The sequence below is a fragment of the Schistocerca americana genome, chromosome 2 (assembly GCF_021461395.2).
Source record: "Schistocerca americana isolate TAMUIC-IGC-003095 chromosome 2, iqSchAmer2.1, whole genome shotgun sequence".
Lineage (NCBI taxonomy): Eukaryota > Metazoa > Arthropoda > Insecta > Orthoptera > Acrididae > Schistocerca > Schistocerca americana.
In genome coordinates, this window is record NC_060120.1 from 69423372 (window position 1) to 69438914 (window position 15543).

General features: G+C 43.4%; 1 protein-coding gene across 1 annotated transcript in view; it reads left to right on the forward strand.

Moving 5' to 3' along the window:
• LOC124596614 (Golgi apparatus protein 1) overlaps positions 1-15543 on the forward strand; it is a 146387-nt gene that overhangs the window by 108042 nt on the left and 22802 nt on the right. Inside the window, exon 14 of the mRNA XM_047135835.1 lies at positions 7645-7873. Coding sequence (XP_046991791.1) covers positions 7645-7873 — 229 coding nt within the window. The remainder of the gene's footprint in view (positions 1-7644; positions 7874-15543) is intronic.

Genomic DNA, 15543 nt, shown 5'->3' on the forward strand with positions numbered 1-15543 from the left:
TACCCAGAAACACTTTTAAGTCTTTTATGTTTTTGGGCTGGGGGCAGAGACTGCAGTAACTTGTTTTTGTAGAAAAATCTTCTTGTAATAAAGAAAATGTTGTAGATGACAAAGGTTCCACCAGATTTGTTAAGGAATCAGATTTTTGTATGAGGTGGCATGGTTCAAGATTTCCTGACAACATCTACATCTACATGATTACTCTGCAATTCACATTTAAGTGCTTGGCAGAGGGTTCATCGAACCACAATCATACTATCTCTTTACCATTCCACTCCCGAACAGCGCGCAGGAAAAACGAACACCTAAACCTTTCTGTTCGAGCTCTGATTTCTCTTATTTTGTTTTGATGATCATTCCTACCTATGTAGGTTGGGCCCATAAAATATTTTCGCATTCAGAAGAGAATGTTGGTGACTGAAATTTCGTAAATAGATCTCGCCGCGACGAAAAACGTCTTTGCTTTAATGACCTCCATCCCAACTTGCGTATCATATCTGCCACACTCTCTCCCCTATTACGTGATAATACAAAAAGAGCTGCCCTTTTTTGCACCCTTTCGATGTCCTCCATCAATCCCACCTGGTAAGGATCCCGCACCACGCAGCAATATTCTAACAGAGGACGAACGAGTGTAGTGTAAGCTGTCTCTTTAGTGGACTTGTTGCATCTTCTAAGTGTCCTGCCAATGAAACGCAACCTTTGGCTCGCCTTCCCCACAATATTATCTATGTGGTCTTTCCAGCTGAAGTTGTTCGTAATTTTAACACCCAGGTACTTAGTTGAATTGACAGCCTTGAGAATTTACTATTTATCGAGTAATCAAATTCCAACGGATTTCTTTTGGAACTCATGTAGATCACCTCACACTTTTCGTTATTTAGCGTCAACTGCCACCTGCCACACCATACAGCAATCTTTTCTAAATTGCTTTGCAACTGATACTGGTCTTCGGATGACCTTACTATACGGTAAATTAAAGCATCATCTGCGAACAACCTAAGAGAACTGCTCAGATTGTCACCCAGGTCATTTATATAGATCAGGAACAGCAGAGGTCCCAGGACGCTTCCCTGGGGAACACCTGATATCACTTCAGTTTTACTCGATGATTTGCTGTCTATTACTACAAACTGCGACCTTCCTGACAGGAAATCACGAATCCAGTTGCACAACTGAGACGATACCCCATAGGCCCGCAGCTTGATTAGAAGTCGCTTGTGAGGAACGGTGTCAAAAGCTTTCCGGAAATCTAGAAATACGGAATCAACTTGAGATCCCCTGTCGATAGCGGCCATTACTTCGTGCGAATAAAGAGCTAGCTGCGGTGCACAAGAACAATGTTTTCTGAAACCGTGCTGATTACGTGCTCCAAAACCCTACTGCAAACCGACGTCAATGATATAGGTCTGTAGTTCGATGGATTACTCCTACTACCTTTCTTAAACACTGGTGCAACCTGCAGTTTTCCAATCTGTAGGTACAGATCTATCAGTGAGTGAGTGGTTGCATATGATTGCTAAGTAGGGAGCTATTGCATCAGTGTAATCTGAAAGGAACCTAATTGGTATAAAATCTGGACCTGAAGACTTGCCCGTATCAAGTGATTTGAGTTGCTTCACAACCCCTAAGGTATCTACTTCTAAGAAACTCATGCTAGCAGCTGTTCGTGTTTCAAATTCTGGAATATTCCATTCGTCTTCCCTGGTGAAGGAATTTCGGAAAACTGTGTTCAATAACTCCGCTTTAGCGGCACAGTCGTCGGTAACAGTACCATTTGCACTGCGCAGTGAAGGTATTGACTGCGTCTTGCCGCTTTACATACGACCAGAATTTCTTCAGATTTTCTACCAAATTTCGAGACAATGTTTTGTTGTGGAACCTATAAAGGCATCTCGCATTGAAGTCAGTGCCAAATTTCACGCGTCTGTAAATTTTAGCCAATCTTCGGGATTTCGCGTTCTTCTGAACTTCGCATGCTTTTTCCGTTGCCTCTGCAACAGTGTTCGGACCTGTTTTGTGTACCATGGGGTATCAGTTCCATCTCTCACCGATTTATGAGGTATGAATCTCTCAATTGCTGTTGCTACTATATCTTTGAATTTGAGCCACATCTCGTCTACATTTGCATAGGCAGTTTGGAAAGAATGGAGATTGTCTCTTAGGAAGGCTTCTAGTGACACTTTATCCGCTTTTTTAAATAAAATAATTTTGCGTTTGTTTCTGGTGTATTTGGAAGAAACGGTTTTGAGCCTAGCTACAACAACCTTGTGATCACTAATCCCTGTATCAGTCATGATGCTCTCTATTAGCTCTGGATTGTTTGTGGTTAAGAGGTCAAGTGTGTTTTCGCAGCCATTTACAATTCGCGTGGGTTCGTGGACTAACTGCTCGAAATAATTTTCGGAGAAAGCATTTAGGACAATCTCGGAAGATATTTTCTGCTTACCACCAGTTTTGAACAAGTATTTTTGCCAACATATCGAGGGAAGGTTGAAGTCCCCACCAACTATAACTGTATGGGTGGGGTATTTATTTGTTACGAGACTCAAATTTTCTCTGAACTGTTCAGCAACTATGTCATCGGAGTCTGGGGGTCGGTAGAAGGAGCCAATTATTAACTTAGTTCGGCTGTTGAGTATAACCTCCACCCATACCAATTGGCATGAAGTATCTGCTTCGACTTCACTAAAAGATAAACCACTACTGACAGACACAAACACTCCACCACCAATTCTGCCTAATCTATCTTTCCTGAACACCATCTGAGACTTCGTAAAAATTTCTGCAGAACTTATTTCAGGCTTTAGCCAGCTTTCTGTACCTATAACGATTTCAGCTTCTGTGCTTTCTATTAGCGCTTGAAGCTCAGGGACTTTCCCAGCACAACTACAACAATTTAAAACTAGAATTCCGACTGTTCCTTGATCCAAGCACTTCCTGTATTTGCCATGCACTCTTTGAGATTACAGCCCATCCCGTACTTTCCCGAGGCCTTCTAACCTAAAAAACTGTCCAGTCCACGCCACACAGCCTTTGCTACCCGTGTAGCCACCAGCTGAGTGTAGTGAACTCCTGACCTATTCAGCGGAACCCGAAACCCCACCACCCTATGGCACAAGTCAAGGAACCTGCAGCCAACACGGTCGCAAAACCGTCTGAGCCTCTGATTCAGACCCTCCACCCGGCTCTGCACCAAAGGTCCGCAGTCAGTTCTGTCAACGATGCTGCAGATGGTGAGCTCTGCCTTTGTCTCGTAAGCAAGACCGGCAGCCTTCACCAAACCAGATAGCCGCTGGAATCCAGAGAGAATTTCCTCAGATCCAAAGCGACACACGTCATTAGTGCCAACATGTGCCACTATTTGCAGCTGGCTGCACCCTGTGCTCTTCATGGCATCCGGAAAGACCCTTTCCACATCAGGAATGACTCCACCCGGAATGCACACGGAGTGCACACTGGATTTCTTCCCCTCCTTAGCCGCCATATCCCTAATGGTCCCCATTACGCACCTAACATTGGAGCTCCCAACTACCAATAAGCCCACCCTCTGCGATTGCCCAGACCTTGAAGGCTGAGAATCATCCTCTCAAACAGGGCAGGTAGCTGCATCTGGCTCAGCCAGAGACAGTACCTGAAATCTGTTTGTCAGACGCACCGGGGAGGCTTTCTGATCAGCCTCCGGGGACGTCTTTTGCTGCCTACCACGCCTTGGAACGACCTCCCAATCAACCACAGGCGAGGGCTCAGCCCCACTGCGGGCAGCAACCGGGGCAACCACAGCGGCAGACCGATCTGGGGACAGACGGGACGAGGTTGACATCCCCGTGATACCCAAGCCCGGCTCCCCACAGTGGTGCCCATTGGCAACAGCCTCAAGCTGCGCGACCGAAGTCAGCACCACCTGCAGCTGTGAGCGAAGAGATGCCAACTCAGCCCTCATCCGAACACAGCAATCACGGTCCCTGTCCACCTCCTCTCTTTCCAAATCAAAATTTTCAGAATGTGGAAAATATAATTGCAATCACTGGTGGTGAGCGTCCCGCTCTTCATGGTGTTCATTAAATGGTGGAAAAGCCATAAACACAAGTGACGTGGGAGACTGTCAGTAATATAGCTGTCACTAGTTCCTGGCAACCCTGCTCAGCTTTCATTTGTAGTTGCTGTATGTGTTGCATGAGTGAAAACTCACAGTCGCTTACAAAAATGATCAAGGTCCATCTTACACACATCATGGATCCCATGCTAGAAGCATGCCCCACCCTCCCTCCAGTTTATTCACGAGAAGTGTATGTGGGGTTCTCATAAGAACCACTCCTAGCGGTCTTAAATCTCCATTCCAAAATAAAGTCCACTCCACTCCACTCCACTCTGTGTCAAAATTCTGCCTATGGCAATTAATGGCCCCTGCATTCCACAGGTCACACCACAATTGCCTCAGATGGGCTCAGAGTCAGATTGCATCCCAGATTCTGATGTAGTTTAGACAGTGTGTGCCTCCACTCGGTAGTGGCGTCTCAGCAGCTGACAGTAGTGTTGTGTCAGCTCTTTGGTTTCCACAGTAACATCAGGTGACCCACAATTCCATTAGTCGGAAAGACTGGCAAAATAAAATTTGAAAGCTCTGATTGTGCAGAAACTACAATTTTTAAAAAAAAAAAACGCTCTTGTATTCCTAGAGTACTAAATAGTCTTTTCTGAGTCTGTAAATTACAATTGGAAGGTTACAATTTCGTTTCTGTGTGCAAAAAATCAGTTGGCTAGCTTCTGAAACCTGCTAAAGTTATTTTTGTAGCTAACAGAAAAGATTTGGGATTATTGCTTTCAAGTTAAAACAAACAAATGCTATAATAATTACTGGTGTTACAGGCAGTAATTATGTAGACGTATGGTGTAAGAGCTCAGGATATTTGAACATTGAAAATATGAAAAAATATTCTTTTAACTTATAGTTTGGACAGTTTACAAGTTTGCAACCTGTAAATAATGTTTGATGTATATGGAGGGCAGACAGACATTGTTACTATACAGTACAGCCGATAGATACACGTAAAACAGAACCGAAAATTTACGTTCCTAGCTTTCGGAAGAAATGTTCCTTCATCGGGGAGGAGAGAGGGGAAAGAAAGGGAAGAAGGGAAAGGAGAATCTCCTTTCCCTTCTTCCCTTTCTTTCCCCTCTCTCCTCCCCGATGAAGGAACATTTCTTCCGAAAGCTAGGAACGTAAATTTTCGGTTCTGTTTTATGTGTATCTATCGGCTGTACTGAGCTGAGGTAAGTACTGGCCAGCCCCTCTATCTCTTTGTTAGTATTTGTTTCACATCTTGATATGAGATTTTCCATTAATCATTGTTACTATACACTCACTCTCATATTCTAGTTGCAGTCACTTGAATGGATACTTAGTAACGTTTGTTCGTGTAGCACATGACTACATATCAAAAGGTGGCGTACTGGTAAGATGACATGACAACAAGGAGGCAAATGGCTCAGTTGTTTGCCTCAGTATAAATAAGAACCTCTATTTGGGCCATGAATTAACATTGCCTGCTTATTAAACAAACACTTGTACAGAATGTATTTTTACATCTTGAAATAACTGAAGAAATTTATATGTAAGTGCCTCAAGAAGTCAAAAATACGATGGGACTTTTTATATAAACTTGATGAAACCTTATGAGGATTAATCAGACAGAGGGAGCATGGAACTACACATTTGATAATTTTATGAAGGAAACTGGTTTTTGACAATCTGAATTTGATAGCTTTAATAACTGATGATATTCTGATCAGCTGAGAAATTATAAAAATAAACCTGCATATATTAATTGAAAACGAAATTTCAAACTAAATTAGCAAACTGAAGGAACCCAAATTCTCCACGATAATTATTATACTGAGATGGTTCCTTAATGTGCTGGAAAGATAAAGAGCAGTTCCATAACAAAGATGAATGGAAGTTGGTCCAGTTCCTACAGTTTCAACCTAAGGCTGTATTTGTAATACCCATACATTGCTTCATTTGCGGAAGAAGAGCAACAGTCCCACTCCCACCCACAGCCGATTTATCCAGTGTTAAATGAACATGCTCGTTTTTAAAACTGCCTACATTGGCCATAGACGGGAGAAAGGCTTTGTCCTTCCACAAAGAAGCAATGTATGGATACTGCAAATCTGGGCGTAAGTTAAAACTGCAGAAATTGGACTTGAACACCTTCACCTCTCATGTATGGGATATCATTCCATGCAAGAGAGGTAAAGGGGTAATAAAAATAGAAATCCAGTCATCCCTTGGTACGGTGATGATAAGAGAATGAATCTACGATGGGATATAGACTCCAGCTTGTTGGAAATGCTGTCTGTTGGACTACAATGAGATACTCAAGTGTTCTCCAGTCTTCGACAGAAGCTGAATATGTTGCATTATCTAGAACCGCAGTAGTGATTCTGTGACTGCAGACTCTTTTTGAAGATATACCTTTAGTGAAATGGGAACACTGACTAAAACATGTGATCAGATGTGGTTTTATATGCTAACTCTACAGTGAAAGCCAGCTAGATATCGGCATGTCTGGACGACAAATAGCTTATATTTTGACAAGATCAGTTGTGAATGTGCAGTCCAGATCTTACTGTTTCGTATGGGCATAATAAAATTGGGAGATATTGGATTTGTTTTTCTTCAACTAATTTGTATTCAAAGTTTCATACTGATCTATGCTTATATCTAACAGTAAACATCTGTCATGCTTTGGAAAACTTCATTGGAACTATTGAATTGAATTGGTAGAGGAGGGGGATGTTGAAATTGATCTCTCTATCTTCAACTTTTGTGGTCCTGTCCTCCTCAGTTGCGCGTAATACTACGGTATATAGATAATTTTCACTTATGGACCGTCTGACAGCAACTGAATAAAACACAATTTTAGTGCCATACGCGTTTCGCCTTTATTTTCTGCAAGGCATCATCAGTGGCAGGTTGCGTAGACAGTTTCTTACATATTACGCTCCTGTTGCATTTTTGGTGTTGTTCTTCTTCCTCTGAGCGCCAATTTGCTGTTTTTTCCGCATTCCACAGCACTATGCACTGAACGCTTGTTTTAATGCAATGTTTTGGTTTCCGTTGCCGACTGTCAAATCGGCAACGGAAACCAAAACATTGCATTAAAACAAGCGTTCAGTGCATAGTGCTGTGGAATGCGGAAAAAACAACAAATTGGCGCTCAGAGGAAGAAGAACAACACCAAAAATGCAACAGGAGCGTAATATGTAAGAAACTGTCTACGCAACCTGCCACTGATGATGCCTTGCAGAAAATAAAGGCGAAACGTGTATGGCACTAAAATTGTGTTTTATTCAGTTGCTGTCAGACGGTCCATAAGTGAAAATTATCTATATACCGTAGTGATCTCTCTATCTTTGTAATATTTTAGGGACTTCCATCTTCTTCTTCTTTCTTTTTTTCCCAGTGGGTATCAGCATAGAAATTTTTTGTTCTTGTACCTGTACATTTTTATCTTATTTCCTAAGACATCTGTTTCTTGCTTTTGTAAGTTGTTTATTCAATTAAAGGTGATGATACATGTGTCAAAATTACTACACCAGAATTTGCACTTTATGACTGAAATGTTGTCTGTAATTCAGATTGAAGACATGTGCCCTCCAGATGAAAATGCTGATGGGGGAGCAGTAGAAGAGTGCCTCAAGAATGCATTCAACAAACATCGCATTTCTAATAGAGAATGCCAGATAGAAGTAGCAGGTCTTATTGAGGAAGCAAAAGCTGACATCCATGTAGATCCACTTCTTCACAAAGCATGTGGAGTAGATGTGTCGAAGTTCTGCAGTGATATACCACAGGGCAATGGAAGACGTAAGTGTTAATATTAATCATAAAATGTAAATATGTGATGAAATCTTCCCTTGTTTGCCTGCTTAGTTTTGCAGCTCAAAGAGTAATCCAGTTTACAAACATCTTCAAACATGTAATTAGTTGAACTATTATAGTCTGATCAACGAATGACGGCAGTTCACGCATGTTGAGGCGCGGACAAGGATTTCATTGTTGACGGTTCCAAGTGACAGTTGCTGTATGCACTTGCTTGCAGAAAGCATACATATACTGCAAATTATGTCTCACCCTTTCTTATGCGGAATGTATCACTTACGAGCACCATCAACGGTGACAACTCTCAACAAAGGGACTAAACAATTTGCTATGATCATGTTTAAAGCTCACACTAGCTATGGCATTCAGAGCAGAGCGCTTAGAACACTATTGAAAGCTCATTGCCTGTTGAAGAATGCATGAGATAGGTTCGCAGAACAAGCCTAAACTCAACCGTCATCGTTCATGACTCCAACTGTAGTAGTACAGGTTGTTGACTGTATATTTACTCTAGGGGCTTCAGAGAAATTTTATTTGCAGCCAGAGGTTTTTTTTTTTTTTAATATATAAAGAATCTGAGTGCATTGTTATTTTCAAATGTTAGTTTAATGCTTTAGTCAGAAGTTATGACTATCTCTTTTGCTTTTGAAATTTAACCATAAAAGTTTGTGGGGTTTTTTTTCCAGGGAATTTTGTAAATCCAAACTGCTATAATATTTAGGTTCCTTAACTTTACAGAATGACTCTCAAATGTACACTCTTCATAAATGTAGAAAAGGTGTTGAGTAGCAGAAGACACAGTGGAAAGGCTGCTAAATTTGTAGTTTTCAGAAAAAAAGTGCTTCAGAAGCAGAAAATGCGCAAACATGACTCTCACACACATGGATACTATTTGTGGCCACTCGTGCTGACTACGGGCTGTGCCTGCAACTGATAAGAGCAGCAATTCGGGATGCTTGGTGGGGCTAGGGAGGAGGGGTGGAGTGGGTAGGGGGAAGACTAGTATGGTAGACGTGAGGAGATTATTTTGTGCTTTCTGGGAGCAAGCAGAGGTGTGCTGAGGACAGGATAAGTCTGCTAGGTGCAAAGTCCAAAGGCTCTGCTGGGGAGAGGGAGTAGGTCTGAGGAAAGCTGTAGAGAAGGGGGAAAGACTAGTAAGTCCACTGGTGAAATAGAAGACATGTGTAGTGCTGCAGCCCCTTCCAAAGTGACCTCTATCTGTCCAAATTCCATCAGTCAGCGCCCTCACCAACCTAGTCCCATAAAACCGAATAAATCGGACCCAAACATCCTTGCGAAACCAGCTCTCCATCCATAAAATTCTCCTTCTCTGCAATCTAAATTCATGCATCCCATCTACCAGGTTGGAACTCATTCCCTCTAGGAATTAGAGCAGCATGCACAATGCCACCCCAAAAAACTCTTCAACTTGGTCACATCCTACTCATGCCTTGGACTTCCACTGTCCACCACATCTACAAGAGCCTCCATCAGACTTCCTCCTCATCTCACCATAGCCGACAAACCCTGTCTCTTAGACCTACATTTACCTCGCCCTCCAAATCTCCCTGCCACCACCATACAGAAACTAGAACCTAAACAGACATGAAACGTAGTCATGAACCTTTGATCTAAAAACCTCAGTCTCATTGAAGTATCTGTCCTTTCCAAAGACCTTTCCTTTCGCCCCACTCCCAAATTCAATCAGGCTGAACTTGTTAAAGCCTACTCTTCTTTTCCTGGTCCCTACAAGTGAAACACTTTTTCTCCATCAATCCTACCAATTAGACTCAACCCAGAACCAATATTGAACCCTACCTGACCCAGTTCACCTAACCACCCACTGTGATCCACTCAAACTGGCCCCAAATCACACCTTGTTAACTTTCCAGAATTTCCTAAATTTCATAACCTTGAACCTGGCTTCACCATCACTCCCCAAATCGCTCGACATAGAAACCAACCTTACACCCGCAATAAAGAACCACACTCCACTACCTAAAAACTGGACTTTATATAATCCTTCCTGCCAGCAAAGACTCCACATTGTGGCTATGAACAACAAGGATTATGTGTGGAGGATCTCTGTCAGCTGTCCACCTACGAACCCTGTCACTGTGACCCCATTCCAGAACCTCTGACGGGCTCCAGTTCCTCTTCAAATCCTTAGGTCTGTCCTACTATTAGAGGGAAACATTCCACGTGGGAAAAATACATCTAAAAAGAAAGATGATGAAACTTACCAAACAAAAGCGCTGGCAGGTCGATAGACACACAAACAAACACAAACATACACACAAAATTCTAGCTTTCGCAACCAATGGTTGCCTCGTCAGGAAAGAGGGAAGGAGAAGGAAAGACAAAAGGATATGGGTTTTAAGGGAGAGGGTAAGAAGTCATTCCAATCCCGGGAGCGGAAAGACTTACCTTAGGGGGAAAAAAGGACAGGTATACACTCGCACACACACACATATCCATCCACACATACACAGACACAAGCAGACATTTGTAAAGGCAAAGAGTTTGGGCAGAGATGTCAGTCGGGGCAGATGTACAGAGGCAAAGATGAAGTTGAAAGACAGGTGAGGTATGAGCGGCGGCAAATTGAAATTGAAATTAGCGGAGATTGAGGCCTGGCGGATAGCGAGAAGAAAGGATATGCTGAAGGGCAAGTTCCCATCTCCGGAGTTCTGACAGGTTGGTGTTAGTGGGAAGTATCCAGATAACCCGGACGGTGTAACACTGTGCCAAGATGTGCTGGCCGTGCACCAAGGCATGTTTAGCCACAGGGTGATCCTCATTACCAACAAACACTGTCTGCCTGTGTCCATTCATGCGAATGGACAGTTTGTTGCTGGTCATTCCCACATAGAACGCTTCACAGTGTAGGCAGGTCAGTTGGTAAATCACGTGGGTGCTTTCACACGTGGCTCTGCCTTTGATCGTGTACACCTTCCGGGTTACAGGACTGGAATAGGTGGTGGTGGGAGGGTGCATGGGACACCGCCCCCGGTGTAAAACCTGTCCTGTCCTGTAACCTTCCGGGTTACAGGACTGGAATAGGTGGTGGTGGGAGGGTGCATGGGACACCGCCCCCGGTGTAAAACCTGTCCCATGCACCCTCCCACCACCACCTATTCCAGTCCTGTAACCCGGAAGGTGTACACGATCAAAGGCAGAGCCACGTGTGAAAGCACCCACGTGATTTACCAACTAACCTGCCTACACTGTGAAGCGTTCTATGTGGGAATGACCAGCAACAAACTGTCCATTCGCATGAATGGACACAGGCAGACAGTGTTTGTTGGTAATGAGGATCACCCTGTGGCTAAACATGCCTTGGTGCACGGCCAGCACATCTTGGCACAGTGTTACACCGTCCGGGTTATCTGGATACTTCCCACTAACACCAACCTGTCAGAACTCCGGAGATGGGAACTTGCCCTTCAGCATATCCTTTCTTCTCGCTATCCGCCAGGCCTCAATCTCCGCTAATTTCAATTTCAATTTGCCGCCGCTCATACCTCACCTGTCTTTCAACTTCATCTTTGCCTCTGTACATCTGCCCCGACTGACATCTCTGCCCAAACTCTTTGCCTTTACAAATGTCTGCTTGTGTCTGTGTATGTGTGGATGGATATGTGTGTGTGTGCGAGTGTATACCTGTCCTTTTTTCCCCCTAAGGTAAGTCTTTCCGCTCCCGGGATTGGAATGACTTCTTACCCTCTCCCTTAAAACCCATATCCTTTTGTCTTTCCTTCTCCTTCCCTCTTTCCTGACGAGGCAACCATTGGTTGCGAAAGCTAGAATTTTGTGTGTTTGTTTGTGTGTCTATCGACCTGCCAGCGCTTTTGTTTGGTAAGTTTCATCATCTTTCTTACACACCAGGGTGTCCCAAAATAATGTATACACTCTTTGAAACTAGACATTTCTTTAATGAAAGAGGTTAGAAATACAATTTTAGTGGTGTAAGGTGCCTGACGGCCCGACTTAAGGTGGATGTTCAAACTGGTGTCTGTCCATCGCATTACACCATCGATAATGACTTATGACTGAGCGACGTGCCAACTTCTTTGTTTCCAATGGAATAGCATCACAGGCTTGCTCAATTTCCTCTCTAAGATCATCCAGTGTATCTGGTCTCGCAGCGTAAACTGTGGTCTTGAGAGTACCCCACAGAAAGTAGTCTAGAGGAGTTCAATCTGGAGATCGAGCAGGGTACTCCACACTCCCTCTTTGTCGTATCCATGTGGCAGGGAATGTACAACTGAGAAATGCCCTCACATCCAGGTGAAAATGAGGTGGTGCCCCATACTGTTGAAAGTAATAATCTTCATTTGCAAACATAGTGCTAAGACCAGGACACTGCTTCTGCAGATCCCAGTCTCACAAGAGCATTTCCTCATAAGATTTCTTCAGGGATTGTGTGTATGCCTGGATTACTGCATCAACAGTCTGATTGTATGTAGTTTTTCGTCTGCTAAGTCCCGTCTTCAAATTGTGCACCATTCCTTCGATTTCACACTTATCTCTGATTCTGGTAATTGTTACTCTTGTCAGTGGTGGTGTTCCAAATTCAACTCTCCAACGTCGACGTACCGCACTCACATTCTCTGTTTTCCACTAACACTTTAGCACCCATTTCTGTTGTTCAAATGATAATGCCATGTTTGCTGACAATCCTGAAACAAAAGTAAGCATTGTTATGTTTTTCACCACCTTCTACATTATTACCTATAAAAATTGTATTTCTGTCTCCTTTAATTAAAGAGATATTCTGTTTCAAAGAGTGTATACATTATTTTGGGACACCCTGCATGTATCCTCCCCCACTCCTTTCCCTCAGTCACACCATTGATTGTAGTCCTATCTTCTGCATGCTTCGTAAAACCAAACTAAGCAGAGCACCTTATTGTGGCCAGTTACTGTGCTGCAACTGAAAGAATCTCTTTGCTCTCATGCACCAACACCATCAGTGTATTATCTGTCACATGTGCTCCTATATAAGACAGCAATCGTTTTCTCGACCAACTCTCCACAGTTCCTGATCCTTTACCACCGAGTACCATGGTTGTCATTGTTGATACCATCTCACTTTGCACTAACATTGCCAGTATTTTTCCCAGTGACCACTGCCTCCAAATCATACTTCACTTTCTGGTCACCATGACCAACTATATCCTTATCCACTCACCACCACCAACTAAATCCTCTCCCACAATTACTCACCTTTTTTGAAAGCATCACTTCAGCAATGAGCACCTGCATGGCTCCATCCTAAGTCAACCTATTTATTGACCAACTAGAGGTATCCTTCCCACCAACCAGAATCCCAAACCCCTTACCTGGTTCAGATTCATTAATAACATCCTTATGATCTGGACTGAAGGTGAGGACACCCTGTCCACATTCCTACAGAATGTCAACACTTTATCCCCCATTTGCTTCACCTTGTCCTCTTGAACCCAACAAGCTATCTTTCTCGATACTGACGTCCAACTTAAGGATGGCTACATCAGTACCCCCACCCTCCCCAAACGTACCATCCACCAACAGTACCTCCACTTTGACAGCTGCCACCTGTTTCATGTGGAGAAGTCCCTTCTGTAGATCCTAGCCACCTGTGGTCATCACATGTATAGTGACAAGCAGTCTCTCTCCAAATATGCCGTTGAGGCCTTTACAGACTGAAATTACCCTCCCAACCTTGACCTGAAATTGATCTCCCAAGCCTCCTCGCTCCAGTCACCTACTGCTTTCCATATGCCAACTGTCCAGCCCCAAAGGAGCAGCCCCCTCATGACTCAGTACTACCCAGGACTGGAGCAGCTGAATCACATTCTTTGCCAGGGTTTAAATTCTCTCTCATCATGCCCTGATATGAGGAATATCCTACCCACTATTCTCCCCACCCTTCCCACAGTGGTATCTGAATGATCATCGAACCAACACAATATCCCTGTCCATTCCTACTCCACCTGTGCTCCCAACCCCTTGGCTCATGGCTCCTATCCCTACAGTAGATCTAGATGCAATTCTCCCAATACAACCTATTTCAGTCTGATCACAGGCATCTTCTATCACATCAGAGGCAGGGCTAGCCTTGAAAGCAACCAAGTGACCTACAAACTAAGCTGCAGTCACTGTGCTGCTTTCTACGTGGGCATGATATTCAACAAGTTGTCTGTCCACATGAATAGCATCTGCCAAACTGTGGCCAAGAGATGGCTGCACCCCACAGATACTGAACATGCTGCCCAATACGATGTGCTTCACTTCAATGACTGCTTCACAGCCTGTGCTACCTGGACTCTTCCCACAGCTTTTGTGAACTTTGCAGGTGGTAACTCTTCCTACAACACACCATTTGTTCTCATAACCTTCCTGGCCTCGGCCATTGCTAGTCCCTGTCCTCTAACCCCTTCCCTGTTCCAACCCCACGTCAGCACTACACAAGTCTTCTATTCCACCCACTGACCTACTTATCTATGTCTCTTTGACCCCTCCCCCCAACTCACCTACATCTCTCTGTCTCTCCTGTCCACTTCCCCCAAACAGCCTCCCAACTCTGCATCTAATAGCCCTGTCCTGTCCCCACCATGTCCCTGCTCACTCCCACAGCAACACAATTCCTGCCGTGTTATCTCTCCCCATCCTTGCCCCATACCATCTCCTTGCCCCCGCCACCCACCCGGGATTGCTGTTCTTGTCAGATGCAAGCGCAGCCCACAGCTGGGCTTGAGTTGCCATAGGCAGTAGCTGTGTGTGTGTGTGTGTGTGTGTGTGTGTGTGTGTGTGTGGTCGCGCGCGTTTTCTGCTTTGTCCAAAAGCAGAAAGTTTAGCAGTCTTTTCATAGTGTCTGTCTGTGATTCAATGCTTCTTCTATGTTGTGAGTAGCAATCTATCTGTTTGATTTTGTTGTGATTATGTCCTGGACTTAACATTGTTTATGTAAGTAATATCTTAAAATAATTTCTTATTCCACAATTTGTAGCAAAATGAACAAGTACGTGTGAAGTGCTACATTACTTATTTTTTCTACAGAACTGTCGACTTGTTCAAATTTTTAGGTTTTAACAATTTATTTTAACATTGTCATATGAAATACAATGTTCTTTTAGACAAAAGGTCTTTGATGTTTTTATATTCCAAAAGAGCTATTTGCAGGTGGTGAACTTTATAACTTTTGTTGAAACGGTTAACACCACTAATATTCTAGTGAATAATGTAACATCCTCATCATTACTTATTAGTTTGGCTATTTTTAGAATTTTGCAAGTCACACAAGGAGACCACAAGGCAATCAGGTATTTATAACTAAAAACAGAGATGCTGTAACTTACCAAACAAAAGTGTTGGTACGTTGATAGAGACAATAAAAATACACACACAAATTTCAAGTTTTTGCAACCCAAGGTTGTCAGGAATGAGGGAAGGAGAGGGAAAGACGAAAGGATGTGGGTTTTAAGGGAGAGGGTAAGAAGTCATCCCAATCCCGGGAGCAGAAAGACTTACCTTAGGGGGAAAAAGGACATGTGACGAAGGCCTTACTGGCCAAAAGCTAGTATTTGTGACAGTCTTTTTGTTGTGCCTATCTGCGACTCAGCATCTCTGTTATATGGTGAGTGGCAACTTTCCTTTTCACGATATTGTTA